General features: G+C 38.9%; 1 protein-coding gene across 4 annotated transcripts in view; it reads left to right on the top strand.

The window, feature by feature from the left end:
- Positions 1–27232, top strand: part of TADA2A (transcriptional adaptor 2A) — a 46239-nt gene that overhangs the window by 7140 nt on the left and 11867 nt on the right. For 3 of the 4 annotated variants that reach the window (XM_055577354.1, XM_055577355.1, XM_055577356.1), the window contains exons 3-10: positions 5475–5581; positions 6588–6647; positions 13317–13408; positions 15296–15453; positions 16515–16603; positions 17785–17857; positions 24128–24191; positions 25493–25536. In XM_055577354.1, the coding sequence (XP_055433329.1) occupies positions 5475–5581; positions 6588–6647; positions 13317–13408; positions 15296–15453; positions 16515–16603; positions 17785–17857; positions 24128–24191; positions 25493–25536 (687 nt within the window). Of the gene's footprint in view, positions 1–5238; positions 5391–5474; positions 5582–6587; positions 6648–13316; positions 13409–15295; positions 15454–16514; positions 16604–17784; positions 17858–24127; positions 24192–25492; positions 25537–27232 lie in introns of all 4 variants that reach the window. The other variant, XM_055577353.1, reaches the window with a different exon arrangement.

Raw genomic sequence — 27232 nt, 5'->3', positions numbered from 1 at the left:
TTTAATTAATTATTTTGTCTGAGCTGGGTCTTTGTTGCTTTTCTTAGGCTTTCTCTAGTTGTAGCAGGTGGAGGCTACTCTTTGTTGTGGTGTGCAGACTTCTCATTGCCGTGGTTCTTTTGTTGCAGAGCACAGGCTCTGGAAGTACATGGGTTTCCAGTAGTGGGCCCAGTAGTTGTGGCACATGGAATCTTCCTGGCCTAGGGATCAAACCCATGACCTCTGCGTTGGCAGGCAGATTCTTATCAACTGTGCCACCCGGGAAGTTCCTTTCTCTCAGTTTTTAAAGGTTCATTCTATGTTAAGGGTGTTAGCCCTTTGTCTATGATATGTTTACAAGTATTTTCTTCTAGTTTATTTGCTTTCTATATTATGATTTTTTTTTTTGCCAAAAAGATTTTTGTTTATTTTGTCTATGTAGTCAAATTTATTACTCTTTTATTGCCTCTGGATTTTGAATGATTGTTTAAAAAAAGTCTTTCCTTCCTCCTAGGTTACAGAAAAGTTCTGGATCCTTTGTGAGGGATAGTTTGTCTGTATATATCAGAAACCTTCTACATACTTAACAGTTGTAGCTGTAGGAAAATAGAAATCCTGAGGAACAAAATGTGAAATGTTATATACTAGGTTGGTGCAAACATAATTGCAGTTTTGGACTGTGAATTTTAAATCATTATAGCTAGGCTCAAAGTTATCTTTATTAATCAGAATAGGAAACATTGCAATCAACATATTTTTGCCAACAAGAAAGAAGTTTATTCTTACAATGTAAAAATCCATGTTTTGGGATTCAACAAACTCTTGGAAAGCATTTTCTGCCTCCTGCTGGTTATGAAAACATTTTCCCTGCAAAAAGTTATCAAGATTCTTGAAGAAGTGGTAGTCAGTTGGCAGGAGGTCAGGTGAATATGGCAGATGAGGCAAAACTTCGTAGCCCAATTCGTCCAACCTTTGAAGCCTTGGTTGTGCAACGTGCAGTCAGGCATTGTCATGAAGAAGAATTGGGTCCTTTCTGTTGACCAGTACCAGGCATTTTAGTTTCTGGTGCGTTTCATCGGTAAACTGAGCATACTTCTTAGATGTAATGGTTTTGCTGAGATTCAGAAAGCTGTAGTAGATCAGACTGGCAGCAGACCACCAAACAGTGACCATGACCTTTTTTGGGTGGGAGTTTGGCTTTGGGAAGTGCTTTGGAGCTGCTTCTTGGTCCAGCCACTGAACTGGTTGTTATTGGTTGTCGTATACAATCCACTTTTTGTTGCATGTCATAGTCTAATCAAGAAATGGTTCATTGTTGTGTAGAATAAGAGAAGACTGCCGAGGTCCAGCCCCGGCTGATCCAGGGAGTTCGAAGGGGAGACGGTATCGGCGATTACACTGGCTTTATTTAAATATTCTTCAGAGATATAAAGAGTAATAGAATGAGGATAGCTCAGTAGGAAAATTCAGCAGAGAAAAGAGGCTGAGTAGCTTGGTTTACGCGGAAAATAAATATAACCTGTGACATCAGGTTAGCTCTGACCACGGAGGCCAAAGGTGCCCTCTCAAATAGCGGAAGGTGCCCCACCTTAGGCACCTTCTCGAGTGGGTCTTAGAAGCCCAGGCAAATAAATGGTCGTAGAGGACCTCTGCGCTCCAGATGGAAACTTCAGCCAGAGGTTGAAGAGAAAGAATGACATGGGGAGACCAAGCTTCGGTGAGCAAGGCCCATAGCTTTATTTTCAACAGGGGCTTTTATACCCTAAGTTGTACATAGAGGATAATAAGGAGTGTGAAATCATGCAAAGTAAGCAGTCTTTGATTCTTATCAAAACCAGGGTTTCTTTCCTGCAAATTTATCGTATACAAATGGTTTAGGTGATTTACATCATTTTCTGGCCAGAAGGCCTATTAACATTTTATGACTCTGATAAAGATTTGTCAACCATAAGACTTATTTTCTTTAAGAGTAATTATTTTAAAGTTTGGCAGCATCCTCCGAAGGTGTTAGATAAAGTTGCATTCCTATAGGGCAGAGGTGCAGTGGGTTTACAACAAGGGAAAGAATTTATTACCTTAAGGGTCTAAAGTTGCTAGCGCCAAGGCCACTACTTATTTTTTCTACATACCAAGTATATTAATTAATACACATTCAAGGATACAATACAGGGGGTGTGGAAACTTGGCAGCAAGCATTGGCTCATCAATGAAATCTTTTACTAGTTTTATTCTGACAGTTTCTATCTCTCCGAGAGGCTCTAAGCTATTTGAATATGTTAAGCTTCCGTTGCCTCTCGAGGCTGGGAGACTGTAAACAATCGTATGCATAGCTGTAGGAGTCCCCGTAAACTTGTCAGAGCTACCTGAGGGGTTTGGATTTAAACACTCCTAATGCCCAGGAACTTTATTAACTGGAGCTGTAAGTTAACTCTTTATCAGAGAGAGAGAGATGGTGGTGGGGGACAGCCCCCAGTAAAGTCAGAGGTGAGAGCACAAAGCAGTAAAGTAGGCAGACTCTAGTTTTTGGGGGCAGATGCTCGAGAATATCCAGGGGGACTCCTGAGGCTCGATCCGGCCTTTGCGTATGCCGAGCCTCCTCCTTCATGACCTTTGCCACGGGCTCCCAGCAGAAGACGATAACTTCAAAATGATGATTTTTTTTTATTTCAGTCAGTTCATGAGGCACACATTATCAAGCTTTTTCACCTTTCCAATTTGCTTCAAATGCCGAGCAACCGTAGAGTGGTCGACATTGAGTTCTTCAGCAGCTTCTTGTATAGTTGTATACAGCTTCTTGTATAGTTGTATACAGCTTCTTGTATAGCCATCATCAACTTCAATGATGGCTCGCAATTGGTTGTTGGCTTCCGATAGCCAGCCACTGTGCTCCTCATCTCAAGCCTCTTGTTTCCTTTGCAGAACTTCCTGAACCACCACTGCACTGTATGTTCACTAGCACTTCCTGGGCCAAATGTGTTGTTGATGTTGTGCATTGTCTCTGCTGCTTTATGAACCATTTTGAACTTGAATAAAAAAATCACTTGAATTTGCTTTTTTGTCTATTATTTCTATAGTCTAAAATAAATATAAAATAAATAGCAAGTATTAAGTCATTAGCAAAAAAACATAAAGCAAGAAATGTGCATTAAAATGTTGTATAACGTAACCACATTTAAGAATTATTCCAATATCAAATGGCAAGGTTCAATAGTGCAAAACTGTAGCTACTTTTGCACCAACCTAACATACAGGAACATTGACTTCAGCATTTTTTATAATAGTGAAAAATTGGAAACAACATAAATGCCCAGCAGCAGGGAACTGGTTAGACTAGTGGTTCTCAATATTATGAGACTCAGTGTTTGATTTTTATGTTTTTAAAGCCTCTTTTACTATTTGGAAATGAAATGCATAGATAACATATCTATGCCCATGATTTCAAAGAAATAAAAATAATACCCTAACTATACTATAAAGGATAAATAAAAGAAGTAATATATAATAATGTAATTTATAACAAAATAATACCTATCTGCATGTGTTTAGTCATTACAGTGGAACACATAATGCCTTAGTAGTCAGATGCTTGTATTCATATGCTGAATCACTGTGCATATTACAACTACAAATGCACAGTGATTCATGCGTGTTGCATTGGTGATTCAGAAATACCACAACTTAAGTCTTAGTAAAATTCTGAACAAAACAAGATAAAATCTCCTCTTGAAGTAATGCAGCTGCCTTCCTGGAAAATTCAACACATATTAGATTCTATCAGGAACATTTTGTCTTATGTGTAATTAGGTTTCAGGTCATGTAATTATGAATAAGTTTTCACCTACTTGAACATCTGGTGGGACATTTGAAAGTTGTGCAGTGGACAGGCCAGTTCTGTGGTGTGTAGTAATGTCTTGAGTGCTGTAGGATGTCTAGCATCCCTGGTCCCTGCTGCTGAGTGCAGTAGTGCTCCCTAGTCGTCATGGCAACAGGAAGGCCTCTCCTCAGATTTACACAGTGCTTTCCTAGGAGGCAGCTGAAAACCACTAGGTTAGGAAATTGATATACTGGAATATTATTCATCCATTAAAAAGAATGGGGGAGCTTTGTGTGTGCTGTCATGATGGATGTTGAGTATATATTGTCAAGTGGAAAAAAAACAGGCTATAAAACATCATGTGTGGTATCCCACGTTTGTTAAATATATACACACACATACAAGGAAGAAGGGCTGGAAATCAGCATGTTAATAGAGGGTAACAGTCTTTTATTGTCTAAAATCTTTAAAACTATAAGTTGGATTATTTTTTGTAAAACAATTCTTGACATAAAAGTTTAAAAACTAGGTCAGTCATTGGTCAATTTTTTTGTTGTTATCGTTGAAGAAAGTTTGAGGAAAGAAAAACTTATCATTAAAAGGATGTGAGAAAGAAGGTAATTTGATAAAAATTGACGTTTAATATAAAATCATTTTTGTTTTAAATGGGAGAAATGGGATAGTTTCTGTTCCAGATATTTACTTTGAAGCTATGGCCAGAAAGATTACCTTTCTTTCCTGTCACCTTTCTACAGGTCTTCATTTAGGAAAAAAAGAATAATAATCACCACTTAAAGGAGGGAAAGGTGCCTTGAAGAGTGTTTCTTGGATTTTAGGAAGAAGCATTCTATTAGAGAATGTGAGAAATGTCTGCCTCAGGCCAAACAGATTAAATCCCTTCTCTACCTTCAAGCCTGTGTTCTTAGATTCCTGTGGATCACAGAGAACAACTCTGCTGTGTTGCCCTGACTCGAGAGTGGCAGTTTGGGGCAGCCAGGGACACACATGTATGCATTTTTATAACTTTAGACCTTAGAGTTTGGGTTGTACTCCTTGCCTTGGTATTTCAGAGATAGTACTGTCATTGGAACTGGAGGAAGGTCTGCTCTGTTCTCTGCTTACTATGGGAGAAGGGGAGGGAGCTGTCCTAGGTTTAACTCCCAACTCAGGTATAAATTAGTACATCCCAAGGTGTATAGTTAAAGAGTTTTTGCTCCCAACTTTTTGTTATGAAAAATTTCAAACTTGTAAAGAATTTGAAACAACAGTACAGTGATTACTTGTAGCCCATTACCCAGATACAGCAGTTATTAACATTTTGTCAGATGGGCTTTATCTGTAACTGTATATGTGTTAGGTAGGTATGTGACATTATTTTCCCATGGGAAAATAAATTGTGGGCATTATGAGACTTCCAGTTAAAACTTGTGTTTGTTTCTCTGCAGGTGCCATATCTACTTAAATGCTTGAAATAGTAGGTACTGTAGGAATGAACAAAGCTGCCCTGAAATAACAAGGAGCATCATTTTTGTGTTTTCCTATTTGGAATGAGCTCATCTTATCTCCATGAACTTTTCAGCACAATGTATTACCTTGTGTAAGCTTTTGCAGATTTCTAGCTTCTGGTGCTGAAGATAGTCATACAGTGTTTTAAAGCTAGTAATTTTTCTTTATGTTCTAGATGATCCCTCTGATAAGCCACCTTGCCGAGGCTGCTCCTCTTACCTCATGGAGCCTTATATCAAGTGTGCAGAATGTGGTCCACCTCCTTTTTTCCTCTGCTTACAGGTAACTCATTAAGGGGAGGCTTGACTAGTTTTATAGGCATAGTAAATTCAGTGATGACTGTCAGTTGCTCAGGACTGTACGTAGTTAAATCTATTTTTTCTAGTCAGTCTTTAATTATACATTTTACCAGTGAAAAATTGGAGAAGAGAGCAAGATGGATGAGATAGTCTGTTGAATATTCCACTTCCTCCTGTATCAACCTAATGCTGTTTTTGCCAGTAGATTTCAAGTATTGGGACTACAGGAAACAGAATTGGAGGATTATTCCTTTTGATACCTCCTGTGACACTGTTTTTTATCTTATTGAAGAGTGATGTTTGGGCAGGTGACAAAGGAACAAAGTGTTCTGTCGATGATGATAGTAATAGCAGAACTGATAAGTGCTTACTCTGTGCCAGGCTCTATTTTGAGTACTTTGCATGAATTAACTTTTAAGTCATCACTGCAGCCCTAGGAAGTAGTAATGATTAGTACTCCTATTTTACAGAGGAAACTTGGCCAAAGAGAGGTTAAATAGTTGCTTCAAGGTCACACAGCAAATACCATATTTTATCAGATCCAGAATGCTATTGATTAAAAGAAACATCCCAATTTCAGAGATGTTAAAGTGTAAAAATGGCTGATGGAAGTTGTAATATACTTTTTATTATAAGACGAATCCACATTTCAGAGTTTGAAAATATGACAAAATGTATCTTAGAATTGCTGAAATACACTAAGAGCAACGATTCAATTTTAGACAGTCTGCTTCCAGGGCTTATGCTTTTCTAAAAGGAGGAGTTGTCCTAGGAATAAGTCTTTTTTCCCAGATTGTTGTTTTTTCTCTATGAGGGCCATTGAAAAGCTGTGATCACGAACCTAACCTTTGAGTTGTGGCTGCAAACAAGAGTAAATGAATTCTTAAAAACTCATTCAAGAGTAAAATACCCCCAAGTCATCTTCTATCCTTTAAGAAAGCATTTCAAAATGTAACTTTTTGGTAACTTAATTTTCCTTTCTTTTTCAGTGTTTCACACGAGGATTTGAGTACAAGAAACATCAAAGTGATCATACTTATGAAATAATGGTAATGAAGTTGTAGGAATTTCCCTTCATTTTCAGATTTTATACTGGATATTAGTCTTTCTTCATCTGCAAGTATCTCCCTTTTCTTTCCCCCATGTCTGAATTAGGTAATCATTGCCCAATAAGCTTTTTAGGATTTTATGGATCTACTAAAGCATTCAAGTCTGAAAATCATTTTATATACTCAGATTTTTGGTTTAATTTAGAAGGAATTTAAAGGAAGTATTCTTTGAGATGTACTATGTAAGGGTCAGAGGTGTGCTGCTTTCTAGGTTCATTTATAAACAGTAAATGTATTGTTACTGTGTTTGGCTAATGGTATTTTTATGTGGTTCATGTGGGCAGTGGTGAGATTTATGTCTGGCACTCCACCTTCTCGGCCTTGGAGAAATTGGTTACCCTTGGAGAGTTAAGTTGTAAAATGAATATAGGGTGAATGATATAGAAATATGTAAACTCACTTTGAAGAGATAGATTGACTCATAGACCAGAGTAAGACTTGACTATAATTTGATTTTTTTGACACCTGTAAAGAAGGAACGAGAGATGGATGGATATTAGTAGTGTCCTTCCAATATCTTGGAGAAGGAAATGGGAACCCACTCCGGTATTCCTGCCTGGAGAATCCCATGGACAGCTGGCAGAGTCGCACAGAGTCAGACACGACTGAAGTGACAGCATGCATTCCAATATCTAGCCAGAGGAGTGGGCACTTTACTAAGCCAAAGTAAAGATCTGGTATGCTTGGCAGGCGTGTATACAATACCTTTGTCTGTTATCAGAGCCTATCGCCTGGTTCACCAAGTAGTTTTCTTACATTTGGCCTCCTTTGTTGGTTTTTCTTGAAGGAATGCTGGTTGGACATCTTCTTGACAGTAGTCTCACATCATGGATTAATCGATTGATACTTGTGTAGTTTTCTCTTGCTGCCATAACAACTTATCAAAAATGAGGCAGCTTAAGACAATAGGAATTTATTATCTCAGTTCTGTTGGTCAGAAGACCAATTATGTTAATTGGTTTGCTCCAGATTCCATAAGGCTGAAATGAAAGTGTTGGTCTGTCTGGATTTTTATCTGGAGACCCTAGGGGAGAATCCACTTTCAGTCCCTTCCCATTCAAGTTGTTGACAGAATTCACTGCCTGGAGGTTGTAGGAGTGATGATACTGTTTCCTTCTTGATTGTTGGCTGGGACTTGCTCTCAGCCTCTAGAGGTTCCTGACCCGCTTTGTCCATATTCAAAGCCACCAACAGCAGGGAGGTCTTGAAGGTTATTGATGAAATACTTGGCCTCTCTGACCTCTCCTGGTTCATGACTCCTGTGCTGGATCTCTCTGACTCCTCTTTCTCTCTTAAGGCCTATGTGATTACAGTGGATTTACCTGCATAATCGCCCTATTTTACAGTCAGTTAATTAGTACCTGGTCAGCATAGTCCCTTCACAAGAATATTTAGTTAGTGTTTGACTAATCAGGGGACAAGAAACTTTGGGGAGTGGAGGGCATCTTTAGAATTCTGTCTACCACAGTGCTGTAGTATGTCTATTTCTGTCTTTTAGAAGTTTGAAAAGGGGAACTCAGCATCTCCAAGTCTTATGTGTGAAGCCTTGAGTGAATTTCTGGGCCTGTAATGCTGAGTCAGGTCCTGGTCTATAATGAATTAGTTCAAGAAATGCTCCTTGGTAAGAGTTCTTGGCAGCCAACTGTCTGGCCTTCCCCTACCTCTCTCTAAACACCTTCAGTCTTCTAAGTATTTTCTTCACTAATTGTAAGGTTTGGAGTATATTTTTTAATATCAGGCTTTGATTTTTAGATCAGTTATAAGTTCACAGCAAAATCGAGTACAAAGTACATAAATTTCACATGTATCCTCTGCCCCCACAAATGCATTGCCTCCCCTATTATCAGCATCCCCCAGCAGAATTGCACATAAATTATCACTGAGGAACCTACATTGACCCTCATTATCACCCAAAGTCCATAGTTTAGATTAGGGTTCACTCTGCGTGTTAACACATTCTATAGATTTGTGGAAATACACAACAACATGCATCTACCATTATAGTATCATACAGAGTAGTTTCACGGTCCTAAAAGTCTTCTGTGTTCTGCCTCTTCATCCTCCCCTCCCCCTAACTCCTGGCAACCATGGATCTTTTGGTGACCTCCATGGTTTTGCCTTTTCCAAAATGTCATAGAGTTGGGATTGTATAGAGAGTACCCTCTTCAGATTGGCTTCTTTCACTAAGGAATGTGTATATAAGTTCCCTGCATGTCTTTTCATGGCTTGATAGCTTGTTTATTTTTTAGCCCTGAATAATAGTCTGTTGTCTAGATGTACCACAGTTTATTTATTCATCCACCTACTGAAGGATATCTTGGTTGCTTCCAAGTTTTGACAATTAAGAATAAAGCAACGATAGATATCCACGTACAGGTTTTTCTTCAGACCTAAGTTTTCAGTTCCTTTGGGTAAATACCAAGAAACATGGTTGCTGGATCATATGGTAAGGGTATGTTTCGTTTTGTAAGAAACCATCAAACTGCCCAAAGTGGCTGTGCCATCTTGTGTTCCCACCAGCGGTGGAAGAGAGTTCCTGTTGCTCCACACCCTTGCCAGCATTTGGTGTTGTCAGTGTTCTGGGTTTTGGCCATTCTGATAGATACATGGTGCTGTCTCATTTTAACTTGCATTTCTCTGACAACATATGATATGGAATATATGAAATAAGAATTTTTTTCCCTTTTGTTTCTCTTTTGTTAATTGCAAAGTGAATACAGGATTGGAGGAAGAGTGTGGTCAGAGTAGCTGTGGCTCTGAGTTCATTTCACTAAGGTTATCCCATCTTCAAAAGTTAGCTTTATTCATCCCAAATTCACACAAGAATGCTAAGAAGCAGAATACATATTTATTTATTTGAATTGTGATTTAATGTACTTTAAGTAGATTGAGATTATCCTCTGCAGGAAGACTGACCATGAACTCGCTTTAACTGTTCTGGGCACCATGCCTTCTGCCTAATGCTGATGGCACGAAGTTTCTCTCCAAGTCCATCTAACTCTTCAGATTACATCATTCTTTTCTCACCTATTCTACACCCATTCAAACACTTTTCAGAATTCTGTTCTTTATTTTATAGTGCTTTTGGAGATTACGAATGATCTTTTTTTAATTCTTCTAATCTTTGCTCCCAGATAAGGAAAAGATGAATCTCCTTCCATAGGAATGATGACCAAATTTTGGTTTTCTATACATGAAACCACTAAAACCTTGATTTTTTTTTTTTTCCATATGAAGCCTCAGAAAACTTTAAATGGTTTTCAGTACTTTTGCCATCTCACAGTGCTGTATTTTTGGAAGTTACTCATGCTGTGGTGGGTGGTGCATTAATCAAGATTTCTGAGCTCTTTGCCTATTTTTGTCTTATAATTCTTAGAACCTTGAACAAGTCAAGGCACCTCTTTTTGCCACACCCTTTATACCAGTGATTCTTAAACTTTAGTGCATAAGAATCACCTGGGAGCTTCTTAATATTAAAGATTCCTAGACCTTGCTATTAGAGATTCTTGTTCAGTAGGGCCAAGATTCGGAGAAGGCAATGGCAACCCACTCCAGTACTCTTGCCTGGAAAATCCCATAGACGGAGGAGCCTGGTAGGCTGCAGTCCATGGGGTTGCTAAGAGTCGGGCACAACTGAGCGACTTGACTTTCACTTTTCACTTCCATGCATTGGAGAAGGAAATGGCAACCCACTCCAGTGTTCTTGCCTGGAGAATCCCAGGGACGGGGGAGCCTGGTGGGCTGCCGTCTATGGGGTCACACAGAGTCAGACACGACTGAAGTGACTTAGCAGCAGCAGGGCCAAGATTGGGTTCAGAAATTGAGAAACATTGATTCAACTTTAAGAAAAACTGCCTTTTATGCCCATTTTGCTTTGGTGTAGAAAGTCTTTCTGGTTTATCTTATAGTAAAGTTGGTGAGGGCTAATTAATATTAGAAAATACACTTTCAGAAATACAGGCTTTTCAACTATGAGTTGTTGTATTTGCCTGTATTTATGATACTTTCCAGATTGAGTGATTATTTTGAATTTAATACAGATACAAGCTCTGAAATTTCTCATTTGGATCTCATAGTACCTCACGTGAGGCATATTCCTAGTAGGTGCTCAGATAAAATGTATTGCTTATTAGTAATATAATTTGACAGACCACAGAGGGTTTTTTATGTGTGTGTGTCATTAACAGAAGATAGAACAATTTCTAAACACCTGTGTGATTGAAGGATCGCTCTTCTATTTATTTATTTGGCCCTGCCGGGTCTTAGTTGTGGGGATCTTCTCTCGTCGTTGCAGCATGCGAACTCTTGGTTGCAGCATGCCAGCTCCTTGACCAGAGTTTGAAATTGCACCCCCTATGTTGAGAGCAGAATCCTAGCCACTGGACCACTAGGAGAATTCCTAAAGATCTCGTGTGTGTGCATGCGTGTGTGCTAGGAAGTACTCAGGAAGTGTCCAACTCTTTGCAACCCCATGGACTATAGCCTGCCAGGCTCCTCTGTCCATGGGATTTCCCAGACAAGAATACTGGAGTGGGTTGCCATTTTCTCCAGGGGGTCTTCCCCACCCAGGGATTAAACCCATGTCTCCTGTGTGTCTCCTGCATTGTAGACAGATTCTTCACCTGCTGAGCCACCAGGGAAGCCCAGGCTCTTGTGTGACATTTGTTTTGTTTTGTTTTGTTTTTTAACTATTCTAGGTTGGTTACCTTATATATTTATCCTATGGGTTCTTCCTGTCCTTCCTACCCCTCCCTCACTCTTTTTCTTGTTTCATATAGTTTGATTGTTTAAAAACCTGCGTTGTTTGTCTTATGGATGTTCACGCAGTCTAGATTTTGCCGATTAACATGTTCTCTGACTTCTGTGTTTCCCACAAATTAGTAGTAACATATATTGGCTATATCAGATTCATTCACGATCATTGTCTAGATTTGTTCTTCTAGGATTGCAAAATACATAAGTTCTCTTTTAATTCTATCACTTCTTTTTAATTTAGGGGTTAAAATAATTCTATAAAAAGAAACATCCCACTGAGGTAAAGTTTGTACAGAAAGGCAGGATAAATTATTTCCCTTTGTTACTAGTTTTGAATATATGAGTTCCTTCTCTGGCATCCTCTAGACATTGAGAATGTTTGGCATGTTTTAAACCTTTGCAATTGTTGTTCTTTTTAATGTTCAAAATGTTCAAAATTTTTAGTTGGTGGGAACCTCTACAAGTTGACCTCTGAATCCTTTTGACATAACCCTTATATTCTTTGAGAGTTTCTTTGCTTTCCAGTATAACAAAATTTTCCAGTCTCATCTTGTACATTTCCTCCCCAAAACTAAAATGAGTCTTGAAACAGCCCTGATTCCTTTAGTGGAAAATTGTACTTAGAGACCGCACACAGGGCACTGGAAGTATTCATTGTTGTTGGATTAGTCATTTTTTCTAGATCTTTTCATTGAACAGTGTTAGGACAGGTTTTTTTTTTTTTTTTTTTTTTTTTTAATTTCCTACACAGTTTTTAAAGGTTACACTTGATTTACAGTTATTACAAAACATTGGCTGTGTTCCTTGTGTTGTACAATACATCTTTGTAGTCTGTCTTACACCCAATAGTTTGTACCTCCCACTCCTTCACCCCTATATTTTACTCCCCACATACATACTGGTAATCGCTAGTTGTGCTCTGTGTTGGAAATTTTTCTTTTAAGACAAAATACATTATGAGTTCATACTAAAACTTCCATTTCAAATACAAGACCACATGGTTTTACATAACCTCATAGATCACCTATCTTTTTTTTCCCCCAAGCCCCAAATCCCACTGTCCAGTGACACCAGTACGGTTACTTGACAGCTTTATCCCACACTGCATCAACATAGAATAATCTCAGAATAACTCTACCAACACTATTTGAAAACAGTAGTTGTCAATCACTACTTGGTTTTTTTGGCAGTTTGTTTTACTTTTTAAAGTATATTCTACGATAAATATATAGTCAAATTATTGTGTTTTAAAGTCACCTGGAAAAAAAAATAAAAAAATAAAGTCACCTGGGATTGCTTCTTTCTGTGTGAGTATGCCTTAAAATTAATCCATAGGTTAATTTGTTACATTTTACTTTTGATTCTTGTGATTTTAAAATTTAATACTTAGTGTACAGTATTTATGTTTTCAAAGTCAGGTCTACAAAAAAGGAATATTCAGAGAGGACCAGCTTTTATCCTTGTCCTTTCCATCCTGTCTTCTCCCTCCCTCCCCAATAGGTAACTTTGGTTCTAATATATGATTCAATCGTGCATTTTAATAGATAGAAATATACACATTTGTATTCCTCTCTTAACTAAATGGGAACACATATTATTATACTTATCTCTACCTTTGTGCTAAGTTTAAGAAACGTATTTCTACATGAGCTAAATGGCATTTGTGGTTGATAGTATTTATTGGAGATCCTAATGGTAGAACTAGAGGTGGGGAGTGTGAACAACTAATGAGGACGTTCTCCAGGCGTCTCAACACCATGGGAATGACAGCTATTGGACTTAACTAGCATTACGTTTGGGGGTGCTGGGTTCTATTTCTCTATCTGTTCTTAGGCAGAACTTTTTCTTCCTCAGACCTCAGATTTTCCTGTTCTTGATCCCAGCTGGACTGCTCAAGAAGAAATGGCTCTTTTAGAAGCTGTGATGGACTGTGGCTTTGGAAATTGGTAAGAGCTTGGGAGGAGGGGTTGTCCTGCCCTAGCGGGCTCCAAAAAGACAGTGCTGTTGAAATAAAAGGAGGAACCTCAGAAAAAGGAGGTAGGGGCCGTATGTTGCTTTTCTCTTGACCCATGACTTAGAGACAAGTCCTTTTCCCTTCTACACGTGTTTTTCCAAGGCTGAAATGCCTCACAAGGCTACAGGATGTTTAGTGGTCTGTAACTGACCAGCTTTAAAAGACGACTTTGGACATATCAAACCATGGAAGGTTGATTATTCCTTTCTGAATAGTGGGAAAGTATAGACTCTTATTAGTTATTCTTCCTTTCTGATTTTATGAACTTTTCTTGGCTGTAGATGGCCTTGTCATTTAAGTGAGTCAGACTTCAGATTAATGGCCATAGCTTGCCTGAGATTCAAATTTGATAGACTACCTATTCGCGTTTTCTGGTTTTAGCTTGTATGTACTTGCTTAGTCCTAGCATGGCAGAATTGAACAGCGTTCAGTTGCCTTATGAGGTGACACTGCTTAATAATGATACTGCTACTTTCATTTTTACCTTTTTGGAGTACTTTCAAACTGATGATTTCTTTTTATGAACTAGATAGCAGAGGCATTATTGAATATATTTTGTTCATGAAGAATCTGAAGCTTAGGAAGTTAAAAAAGGACTTCTTATGACCACATAGTTTATTAATGTTGCCAGAGGACCCTTAAATAGCTCTTCCTTGTCCTGACTTTCCAGAGTATATTCTTTATCAGATGTTGATAAAATATATCATGCTGCCTCCCTTATGTCCAGGGCCTTGAAGAAATAGATTTCAGTTCCATTCATATTTTGCTTATATTTGTTAAGCATCATAAAATTTTGTTTACTATGGGAATATCAAAGAAGATAGAAAAAAAGTGATCATTTTCTTACTAGTCTTCTTTGGCCTAGTTTTTCATTTTTTGTCTAAAAGGGGCTATTCTTCTTTGTGCCCCTTCCTTAGCAAAGACCATCGTTTCTCCTCTGTGGGTAAGGTACTAAGCTTGGTGGTGAGGATGCTGGAGCCAAGAATTATGACAATGTATCCTGTCTTCAGGAAGCTTGTAGTCTAGTAGGGGAATCAGCATGTATGTACAGTTGGTTGAAGTACATGAATCAGAGTATAGTATGCCTTAGGAGGCAAGTGAAGTGGAGGCACGTGCCTTAGGAGGCACGAAACAAGTGAAGTGTCATGGAAGAGAGGTTGAGAGGGGACTTCGAGAGATTTCACCTCTACCTCTGCATCATCTGTGCCAGGAGTCAGGGTTTGTCAGTACAAATTGAGTGGCTTTGACACTTCCGTGTTTTGTGTTTTTAAGCAAGTTTGTTAACCTCTTTGGGCCTCATTTTTTTCATCTGTGAAACTGAGATAGTAAATACACTGCACAGTTAATACTAGCATTGATTTCAATTATGTTGTACATATTTCCAGCTTAGAGCTTGGTCTGTCATGAGAGCTCTAGTAAAGAAATGTTTGTTCACATGAAGTATTTTGTAAACTATAAAATATGCAAATATAAATGTTCTGGCTTATTATTAATTAAAGCAATTCTTTCAATAGAGCCTAGCTCACAAGGAAATTCACAGATTTTCTAGTAATCTTCCTTATTTTGGTGGAAAGAAAAGGACTTTTTTAGATACTGGCACCTCTATTATGGAATAGCAGGATTTGAAACATCAGATTATACCAATACTATGTTTATATTTGTCTCACTATTCTGCCAATAGCTGCATTATATCAGTTTGTGGGTATCAAGTTCCACACATTATATCAGTGGGACTTAAAATATGCAAAGAACAAACCATACTTTGACCATTATGTATAAATGAAAACTCTGCCTCCTTTTCTCACTTCCCACACTCTAGGCAGGATGTAGCCAATCAGATGTGCACCAAGACCAAGGAGGAGTGTGAGAAGCACTATATGAAGCATTTCATCAATAACCCTCTGTTTGCTTCTACCCTGCTGAACCTGAAGCAAGCAGAGGAGGCAAAAACTGCTGACACAGCCATTCCATTTCACTGTAAGTACCTCCCTGTATCAGTAAGACAGTCCAGTATTGAACTCATTATAATTAACCATCCCAGTATTAAGTCCAAGAAGCAGCTTGTTATTTTTGTGCACTTGGTTGTGGCAATTATAACAAACTTTTTTTTTTTTAATCTCATGTGACTTAGGGACTCATGGGTCTAACAAAACATAACCAAACCCATGATGAATTATAAATGGACATCTTTTCTGAATGAATCCCAGGGCACAAATAATGAGATATGATTATTTTTCTTTCCCCTGCCTCTTTTCCTCATACTTTCTGGAGACAGTTTCATAGCTGACTAACTCAAAACCTAGGGCTATCTCCTGTTTGGATAGCCCTTTGGATGTTAGCACTTTGTTCTCAAATGGCTTAGACCATTTCTTCCTCATGGCAATGCAGTGAGACAGAAAGAGCCAAGTGCTTTGGTTTTGCACACAAAGAACCTGAAATTCAGAAAGGTTAAGTAATTTGTGCAAGATCCCAGGACTAGTGACTCAATTCTAGCTCACTCCAAATCCAGTGGGGTTTTTGCCTATCAGTTGGATGGGATTTGTAAATTGATACTGAGAAGGGAGCTGAAGCAGACAGGGTAAATACTTAAGTTCTATAATGCTAAAGAAAAGATCCTTGATTTTCTTTTATATTAGGGAAGTAAAAAGCAGAGGGAATTTTCCATATTTACTTAGAGGATTCCCTAAATCTGTTTCTTTTTTTTTTTTTTTTTCTCTCTTTTCCCTGCTCTTTGTAGCATGTGGGGTCTTAGTTCCCCAACCAGGAATCGAACCCATGTCCCTTGCAGTGGAAATGCAGTCTTAACCACTAGACCACCAGGGAAGTCCCCTAAATTTCTTTTTTAAGAAATCAGTTTGTTTCCATAATACTTTACTTTTTTACTTTCCTTTATAAAAATCTTTTGAATTTTATTTATTCTCTCAGACACTGTCTTTCTCCAAATAAAAATATTTCAGAATCTAAATGAGAACTTTGTGTTACTTTTTTTTATGCTAGTATTTTATTAAGTTATTAAGAAAAACTCAAAATTCTTTCAGCTGCAGATGACCCTCCCCGACCTACCTTTGACTCCTTGCTTTCTCGGGACATGGCAGGATACATGCCAGCTCGAGCAGATTTCATTGAGGTAGGAGAAACTTGTTTTTGTTTTGGATGAGGCCGTATCTCTTACCTATAGGTTCCATACCACTGAAAAGCTTTTCAAAACACTGTAATTTGTAGGGCCTTAGGCAGTCTCATTTTCTCCATCTGAGTGCCTTTTCTCTTTTGTAAACTTTTTTTTTAGAAAGGTAGAAGTTCTTCAGACCAAGAACTTATTTCTTAAGTCCCATTTCCTTAGTAACTATAGGGTTTCTATAGTCTGATTCTCATTCCACACTGAGAGGGTTCCAAGGTTGTATTATGTCAGGGGGTTGGGAAACTTTTCTATTAAGGTCCAGATAGTAAATATTTTAGATTTTGTAGACCATAAATTCTCTGTTGGAACTAAACTTTGCCATAATTATGCAAAAAGCAGCATAGGTAATAGTAAACAAATGAGCATGCTGGTGCACCAGTAAAACTTTATTTACAAAAATAGGCAGTGGGCTAAATTTGGTCTATAGGCTGTAGTTTGTTATCTTTTGTATTATATTCACAAGTGTATAAAGAATGATGAATGTGTGGAAAAGCTACATGTTCTTGCAGCCATAAAGCCATGTGAATGTAGTCACACGTCTCTTGGTTTACCACCTCATCCACAATTATAGCACTCCTGGAGGTAATTAAAGTTTAGCAAACTATAAACAATTTTGCTGGCCACACCCAGGTCAGCATTTTGTTCTTGGCAGCTGCTGTTGTAGAGCTCCCTCATAGACACCATCCCTGCAGATTGTACTCATTGAACAGAATATGAACAAATCTACCCACTGAGCTGTATAACCAATATTCTGGAATAAATAGAGCCCTCAGAAGGTGGTAGAAAGGTAGATGAATTAATGCACACAATTTTCTTACCTAAATACTTGAAGGACTAGTCAGAGTGAGATTTTCTTGATTTACATTTTATGAACAGACTACTTTTAGAACCAAATATCTCTTCCTGGACTCACAACTTCCTCATTTTTTTGCTGTCACTATTGCCTGAAAGCCTCTCATCAGATTTTTCCCATGATTTGTTACTTACAGCAGTTATCCTGGCCTTGTACCCCATTCAGTACTTTTTAACAAGTGTTTGTATATTTGCTGTTTGCTTTTAAAGCATGGCTCCTATAAAGGCATTACTCAAAGCTGATGGATCTGAGGTGGGAATTTTTTTCCCCCAAACAGGAGTTTGACAATTATGCGGAGTGGGACTTGAGAGATATTGATTTTGTCGAAGATGACTCGGACATTTTACACGGTAACATTTTATTTCAATAAGTGTTCCTATTGATTGCAACCTGTAATGAGACTGTGCTGGCTTCTAGGAATGTAAGAATGAATAAGATAGTCTCCTGCCCCTTATGGGACTGAAAGTATAGTGGTTAAGATGCTGAATGTATCATGTTGCCAGGATTTGACCATAATGAGAAGGTCATTTGTGATGATGGTGAGAATGTTGATCATATAATGGTAGTTGGGAATATCCCATCCCTTGGACTATGTGAGCTTTCTTTTAATTGAGACAAGCCTGTGCTGAGGTAAATGGTTAAATGGTCCTCACTGCCTCCTTAAAAGAAAAGGAATCAGGGTGAAAACCTGGGACTTCAACAGCAACTACTGATACTAAATGTTCATTGTAATTTGTTATCCCACATTTCCCATAGCAGGGGAAAAGAATGGAAGTTCAAGAGTTTTTAGACCAAGACTGAAAATTTCTTCTTTCTCAGAACTGTTGGATTTTTAGCACTTCTAAATTCTTAAGATTAGCCTGATTTACTAACTCTTTTGTTATAAGTAAATGCTTAATGTCAATAAGACTCTTTTGGTTAGACTTTTATTGGAATATCTTTTTTTCCCTTTCTTTCCATTTTCAATGAACTATGTCTTTAAAATAATCCCAAATCTTCTGTTTCATTTCAGTCCAGAATTAAGGATGATGTATGTAGTAGGTGAATCCCTTGGATTCTCTATTTCCTAAACAACATCTTTGTTATTTCTCTTAACTGTATATGCCAGGTAGGAAGGGCAAGTTAGACTCCTTGTTGATTTATAAATCGAGTTTTCAGGTTGCATTAACTGGTCCTCTGTCCCTTGAAGGGGAAATTTTACTCTTCCCTTCATAGAAGAGCTGTCTAGGTAAATGTTACACCAGATCTGGGACCAAGAAAGAGTCTGCATAAAAATTTTACCTTTAGAATTTTTTCTCTACATACTTCTTGAACAGTTTTCTTTGCAAAATTTCATTTCTCTCCTTTTCTCCCACACAACTTTAAGGGAAAGTCAAAGTGACGCAGATTGAACTAAAAGAGGAAAGCTTGAAGGCAAACTACTTTAGTGTTCACTGGAGCCATTGTACTTGTTCAGTCTTCCATGTCAATCTCTGCTTTTCAACCCTGGTAACTCATGTTATTGTCTGTTCTCACCTCATGGTGGTGTCCCCTTGAAGGTAGTGTGCAGATTGCCATTCAGTATTTCTCCTCATACATGCCAGCTTTAATTAAAATGGTATTATTTCCTGGCTTGTATCATTCTTATCCAGAATGCAAAAAAGCAGTTTTATAAGTATCATTTTTTTAGATGCTATTCAGAAGTACTGAACTTCTGAAAGTCAAAATCTCTAATGTCAATAATGTCTCAACTATGTAAAGGACTTGCTGAATCACATCTCTAGGCCTTAGTCCAAGATCTTCATTCTTAAGCCTCAACATTATTAAGAAAACTATAGTGATGATTGGTATTTCATTTTACTCTGCATTCTTTGTGAAAGTAGGATTTGCAGTTTCTTCTGGTGCATTTATGGTCCTTTCTATAATTAAGGGGGGCAAAAGGAAAAAAATAAAAAAGAAGCAATTGATTAGCAAGTTTTATTTTAGTTAGCATTTCAAACCTTTAGCATACTTTAGTTATTTGTGTTCTTTCTACAGATTCTGCAGCCTTTTAAGTTACTTGATTCTAATTCATTCAAACTACAACTGAAACTTCAGTTATTGTTATACATAAGTAGTTTCAATTAAAACTGTAATAATCTCTGCCTCCGCTTTCCCTCTGTGTCTAGTACTGAACTATAAGATGTTTAGATGGGTGCTTTTTGAAAGGTGACAACATCATTGAGAGGGTTGGCAGGACTGGAGATCAAAGGGGTGCTTTGTTGATGGCTCTGAGTTCTCATATTCCTCCTCTGGCAGCACGGCCCCACTGTCCAGTGGGGCATATTGCCCTTGAGCTTAGCAGTTTCTCCCAGAACACTCAAGTGCAGGGGACTAGGAGCCTAAGGAGAGTAGGGAGAAATGAGAAGGAGCTTTTTATGCACACCCAGAGCAGAGAGTGGGGCACCTGTTTTCTGCAGATCAGGACAGTGATTCAACCTCGGTCTTGCTTCTGAGTCACTTGGAATCCTGCTTGCTATTTCTTTGTGTCCACGGCCAACAAAGAAGGATGACACTGACTAGTCAGGGTGAATGTCTCCAATGGAAGAGGGTTCATAATTCAGATTGATGTTATTACCATTTCATTATACTATTACACTCTTAATATTACTGAGCATTTATAACATTCCTTTTATATTTCCTCACTCACAACTACTAGAAGGAAGTAAATTGTTTGGCTGGATTTTGTATCCTGTTCCCAGGCATCTAGAAGACTGGGTGATGCCACCAAGCTCTTTTTCTTTCCCAAGACTTTTGCTATGATTGATGGAATTTGTCTAATAAAGGAGGTTTAAATGGTCCGTTATAGAGGCCTAGGACACAATGGAGGAATAGATGGTTACATTCCAGCCATACCAAACATCTTTCAGAATGGGCCCCAAAAGATAACTGCCTGTGAAGTAATGTCTGAGGAAGACAGTAAGGAAGTTCTGGGATCGCTAAACGAAACCTCCTCATACTTTATTGAGATTACTGGTCTAGAGAGGGAGATGCAGAAGACCCGTAACTCAGTGCCCCCGTGTCACAGTGTGTTGTGAGACGTCAGTGGTGGCACACAGCGCGTTTCCCTTTTCCTCAGGGAACGTTGCTCCCCATCTGCTTTTATTGGGAAAATCTCTCCTAAATTTGTGGACTGGTCTTTCTCAGAGTTTTCCAGGTGGTAAGCCTTAGCACAGCATCTTCTAATCATTGCCAGCCAGTAACCTGGGCAAGCAGGAGTTGTCATGAGCTCCTTTCTCTGTATTGGGTCTGTGTTCTCAGCACTTCTCAGGGTTGCACACCAGAGAAATTTACTCTCCCTCTATTTGGAAAGTTAATGTCAGCAAAACTTCTTGATCAGACATGGGTATGTTCGCCTTCGTGCCCCCGATTTTCTTTCTTTGGTCCGTATTGTCAGCCTTTGGTCCTCCCAGGTGGCTCAGTGGGAAAAAATCCACCTGCCAATGCAGGAGATGTGGGTTCAGTCCTTGGGTCGGGAAGATCCCCTGGAGCAGTAAATGGCAACCTGCTCCAGTATTCTTGCCTGGGAAATCCTATGGACAGACGAGCCCGGTGGGCTCTCTGTCCATGGGGTCGCACAAGAGTTGGACACGACAGAGCAACCAAACAGCAATTTTCAGTCTCAATGGTATTTATGTCTAAACAGTCCTAAGCACAAAGCAGCCAAATCACCATCAAGGGAAAGAAACTGCCAATAGGTAGGTGTGTAGGCACAGTGACCAGGCTGGACCTCTGATCTTCTAACTGTTAAAGGCTGTAAATAATAATAATTAATACGTACAGCACTCTCTGTTTGCCAGGTACCGTTTAAGTTCTTGATACGTGTGAACTCACTTAATCCTCACAAAGCTCTTTGGGTTGGGCGTTCCTATGCCCATTTTATAGATGGGGAAATTGAGGAGTAGAAATATCAAGGTCAAGTTATAACCTGCAAGTGGCAGAGCCATCTCAAGCTCTTAATACTACTGTGCTTAATACATCTGTGCTCTTAATACTACTAGACTTACTGTATCTACCATCTTGAACCTTTTTTTTCTTTTTAGATTTCACATTTTTTATGATCTATGACTTAATCACATTCCTGAGAAGTGGAAATAGTCATTTTCCCATTCTACCTTCAGGGAAATGTACAAAGGAGTGAAGCGACTTGCTTCAGGTTTCCTGGTTGCTGACTTTGACCATGAGGTCACATAGTCATCCTTTTTTCATAGCCCGATTGTGTCCATCTCGGCCAAAAGCTTCAGGGCAGGGGAATGACTTTTAAGAAGCTTCATTCTGGGGAATACCTGATTCACAGGTTTGTGCTCGTGTGCTTGCTTGATTGGTTTCCCCAGAGTTAAGGCCTCTGAGTTGCTTTTCCTGCCAAGAAAGCAGTAAGTGCCTTCTGTCAGGAAAACAGAAACATGTTGCCAGCTATTTTGAACAGTGTTAGAAATACACTGCAGTGGGAAGGAGCTGCCTCTGACTGCTGCCCACTTCTTGTAATATTTTAAGGCAGCCATTTGGAGACTTTGTTATCAGTCCCCAGTGTAATCACAGGGAGACTAGTCATCCCCCCAGACTGGGATTTCAGAGGCCTGGCAGCAGTGGAGAGGTTATGGGTGGTTTGGGTTGGTTGGTTTTTAAGGAGCTCTGGGTCTTTGTGTGCCTACTCTACTCAACTCTCCAGTCACTTTTTAAGAAGAGTGTGAACCTGTGATTGTCCTTCATTCAGTGTCTCCTTCTCATTTCTGTTCTGCCTGCTGTGCTGTGTCCTCCCTGGGTTTTTCATGCAGTTAAGACCTTATAATCAGTTGTTGTGATCCGAGTGTGCTTCATCAAGACAAGAGAGAGCTTCAGCTGTGAAATTTTTTCCCTGGGAGAATTCCATTTCTCCTTGCATTTGTTGACCTGTGTTCCCTTTCTCCCCTTTGTTCTCAGCTTCCACTACTGAATTGATCAAGCACCAGAACCGTTTATCAGCAGGATTTATTTATAGAGGCTTTTGTAACACAGTCTCGTCAGTTTTTTTTTCTGTTTTAATTCTTTCCCACACAAATCTTAGGAAACAACATGATATGTTAGTATATTAGAAAAATTACAGAACTGTTTTGTCAAAATTAGCACTGACCTCCCCACTGGATTTTCTGATAGTTTCTTTCCTACTGAACTCATCTTGTTATTCAGTGGATAAATGAGATAAGGCACCTAAAGAGCTTGGAACATGATAAATACTCAGTGTATGTTAGCTCTTTACCTATTTGCTGATTTGTTCTGTTTGCTTCTCTTTCTGCCTTGAACTGTTGACTTCCTAATTCTCTTTCTCCTAAGAAGGAACGTAGAGTCCACGCTAAAACTTGTATTTGGTTGTGCTGCTGCTGCTGCTAAGTCGCTTCAGTCATGTCCAACTCTGTGCGACCCATAGATGGCAGCCCACCAGGCTCCCCCGTCCCTGGGATTCTCCAGGCAAGAACACTGGAGTGGGTTGCCATTTCCTTCTCCAATGCATAAAAGTGAAAAAATAAAGTGAAGTCGCTCAGTCGTGTCCGATTCCTAGTGACCCCATGGACTGTAGCCCACCAGGCCCCTCCGTCCATGGGATTTTCCAGGCAAGAGTACTGGAGTGGGGTGCCATTGCCTTCTCCGGTATTTGGTTGTAGTGCATGTCAAAAACAAATCGTCTCCTCCCCATTCCTCCTGCCACTTCCACCATAGACTTACATAAAGCCTGTCTCCCCCAGCACAGCATTCTAGGACTTGTCATTCCACAGCAGGTGTATTAGGAAACACCGGTAGGGTCTGGGCATTCTGTGATATCTATGCTTCTATAAGAAACACGTATAAATCAAGAAAGAGTTCGTATAGAGAGAGAGTTCTGCAACCTGAAAAAGAGGTTTGAAATCCATTGCCTTAAATCTTGGACCTGATATTATTGAATTATTTTTAGTTTGTGGGTGGTGATGAGGAAAAATGAAGCAGTGTTGTTTAAATTTTTGAACTTGTTAGAAATGAATGACAACAAATCTGTGATACCCAATACTTTTTTTTTTTTTTAATAACTGAAGTTTAAAAAATACTGCATTCAGTTCTCTCTTCAGATCATCCAGCTAGAATTTGTTATTTTTATCTCAGACCCAAGGGAGGATGGCCTGGATAAAGTATTCCTGGTCATTTCCCAGCGACTGAAGTTGTATATGGCTATAGTGCATCTGCTTATAGCCCAGCATGTTAGATTTCAGTATTTCTCTCTCCTAATCTGAAACTCTGATATGTGTAATTTCTAGCCCATGTTTTTATCAAAGTTCAGACTCCTTGTTGAACTGTTATATGAAAGTTAATATACATAGCAAGGCATGGTCAAAGTAGATGTTTAGTAGAAAGCAGAATTTGTTATCATAGGGTAATCCCTTGTAAACATATACTTAGGAAAAAGAATTTCACTGTAATTTACTGATTGAGAAATTCAGTATCCTAGGATATTTTTTTGTTTCCAAGAGACAGATTTTTTAGACCAGTGAATGTGGAGTAGTGAGCAATACGAGGTTATAAGTTTAGAATAGCTTGGGCAAAAGATTTCTTCTTGCCTTGGCTATATTTATATGTAGGTGTTTGTTTGTTTATAGCTCTGAAGATGGCTGTAGTGGATATCTATCATTCCAGGTTAAAGGAGCGACAAAGACGAAAAAAGTAAGTCTGGGAAACCATTCTGCCTTCTTTTGCCTTTGGACTTTTGACCACATATAGCCCATAAGATCAAGTTCCCACCTGTGGCTTATCTTATGACCTTGAGGAATACCCTTAACTTCCTTGACTCTCAATTTTTCCATCTGTTAAAGGTTAATATTACCTCTCCCTTTTTTGCCTTTTTTACCTCCTCCTTCCTTAATGTTATGACCAATGAATAATATGGGTATGTTCTTTTAAGGAAAAAAGCAACAAGAAAAATTCAAGATATTATTAAGTTGTTACGCTTTTTCTAATGCTCCATTCTGACTGCTGAGTTTTTATGAGAAATCTTTTATCTAAAAGGATTTCAAAGGAATCATGAGCAAGTTTTAGGCACTCTTGATTTCTCCTCTTTGCAACAGAACAAAAACCATACATTCAGACTGAGAAATTATGGATCCCAGATCTCTGTTGGATTACAGAGACTTTAACAGTTCAGAGAAGGGTACTCGCAGGTGTGTGTGTATATATGCGTAGGCATGTTACTAACTAGAGACATGATGGCAACACAATGAGAAAAAGAAATAGGACTTATGAGACACTCTGGAGGGACCAAGACATGATCTGAAGTAAAACTTACTCTCTGCATATCTGGAGTTAGCTTCCAGTGAGCGCTGAAGATTATTCAGCTGTTCTTGAGAGAAGCTTCATTGCTAGGCTTCAATAGAAATTGAAGGTTCCAGACATGGAACTCTACATGGTTTACCTAAATTATGTTCTGCTTAATGCAATTAGAACTAGATAGTATTGTAGAACTCAGTTGTTGAGGTCTCTATTAGATCTTGTGTTTTATGATGCCCTTCCATTAAACATGCACAAGATTTATTTCAAATAGCTTCAAGGCATTCTGTGAATGTACATTTGTAAACATTGAGTGTGTGATCATGGCACCCTTCATTGTTAACAGATTTCCCTTAAATGGTTATTCTCACTTAGCATTTCCCAAAAGCTGAATAGATAATTTTTATGCCATGGACAGATTCCCTTCCAAGTCTAAGTTACAGACACGTGTTTTTCAGTATTTGTGGGTGCTCATTGATTCATCCAGCAAATAGTTATTGCCCAAGGGGAGGAAAAATACATGATTCTTGAGAGCTTAAAATTGTGCTAGTGACTCGGTGAGCTGCAGAACTGTGAGAGGAGTGGCTTCTCTGGACCTCCATACTCCCCCTTGTAGTGTTTACGGTGTCTAATGAAAGCTGCTTGTGGAAGACATTGTTAAATGTGAAATTAATTATCATAGATAATTCTTTTCATTCTAGAATTATAAGAGACCATGGATTAATCAACCTTAGGAAGTTTCAATGTAAGTATTAGCATTTTTATTTAATTTAAAATTTTTCCCATCATTATTGAATAGTTTTAAATCATTTATGGCAGTAGTTCTTAATCCAAGTTGCATATTAGCATCACTAGGGCCTGATAAAGGACAGAAATGGTATGGACCTAACAGAAGCAGAAGATATTAAGAAGAGGTAGCAAGAATACACAGAAGAACTGTACAAAAAAGATCTTCATGACCCAGATAATCACGATGGTGTGATCACTCACCTAGAGCCAGACATCCTGGAATGTAAAGTCAAGTGGGCCTTAGGAAGCATCACTACCAACAAAGCTAGTGGAGGTGATGGAATTCCAGTTGAGCTGTTTCAAAATCCTGGAAGATGATGCTGTGAAAGTGCTGCACTCAATATGCCAGCAAATTTGGAAAAGTCAGCAGTGACCACAGGACTGGAAAAGGTCAGTTTTCATTCCAATCCCAAAGAAAGGCAATGCCAAAGAATGCTCAAACTACCGCACAATTGTACTCATCTCACATGCTAGTAAAGTAATACTCCAAATTCTCCAAGCCAGGCTTCAGCAATACATGAACCATGAACTTCCAGATGTTCAAGCTGGTTTTAGAAAAGATAGAGGAACCAGAGATCGAATTGCCAACATCTGCTGGATCATGGAAAAAGCAAGAGAGTCCAGAAAAACATGTATTTCTGCTTTATTGACTATGCCAAAGCCTTTGACTGTGTGAATCACAATAAACTGTGGAAAATTCTGAAAGAGAATGGAATACCAGACCACCTGACCTGCCTCTTGAGAAACCTGTATGCAGGTCAGGAAGCAACAGTTAGAACTGGACATGGGGAGAAGGAAATGGCAACCCACTCCAGTATTCTTGCCTGGAAAATTCCATGGACTGAGGAGCCTGGTAGGCTACAGTCCATGGGGTCGCCAAAAAAAAAAAAAAAGAACTGGACATGGAACAACAGACTGGTTCCACATAGGAAAAGGAGTACGCCAAGGCTGTATATTGTCACCCTGCTTATTTAACTTCTATGCAGAGTACATCCTGAGAAACGCTGGGCTGGAAGAAGCACAAGCTGGAATCAAGATTGCCGGGAGAAATATCAATAACCTCAGATAGGCAGATGATACCACCATGGCAGAAAGTGAAGAGGAACTAAAGAGCCTCTTGATGAAAGTGAAAGAGGAGAGTGAAAAAGTTGGCTTAAAGCTCAACATTCAGAAAATGAAGATCATGGCATCTGGTCCCATCACTTCATAGCAAATAGATGGGGAAACAGTGGCTGACTTTATTTTTCTGGACTCCAGAATCACCGCAGATGGTGATTGCAGCCATGAAATTAAAAGATGCTTACTCCTTGGAAGGAAGGTTATGACCAACCTAGATAGCATATTCAAAAGCAGAGACATTACTTTGCCAACAAAGGTCCATCTAGTCAAGGCTATGGTTTTTCCAGTGGTCATGTATGGATGTGAGAGTTGGGACTGTGAAGAAAGCTGAGCGCCAAAGAATTGATGCTTTTGAACTGTGTTGTTGGAGAAGACTCTTGAGAGTCCCTTGGACTGCAAGGAGATCCAGCCAGTCCATTCTAAAGGAAATCAGCCCTGGGTGTTCTTTGGAAGGAATGATGCTAAAGCTGAAGCTCCAGTACTTTGGCCACCTCATGTGAAGAGTTGACTCATTGGAAAAGACTGATGCTGGG

This window comes from Bubalus kerabau, chromosome 4 (assembly GCF_029407905.1).
Source record: "Bubalus kerabau isolate K-KA32 ecotype Philippines breed swamp buffalo chromosome 4, PCC_UOA_SB_1v2, whole genome shotgun sequence".
Lineage (NCBI taxonomy): Eukaryota > Metazoa > Chordata > Mammalia > Artiodactyla > Bovidae > Bubalus > Bubalus kerabau.
This window is presented reverse-complemented; position numbering and strand designations above follow the sequence as displayed.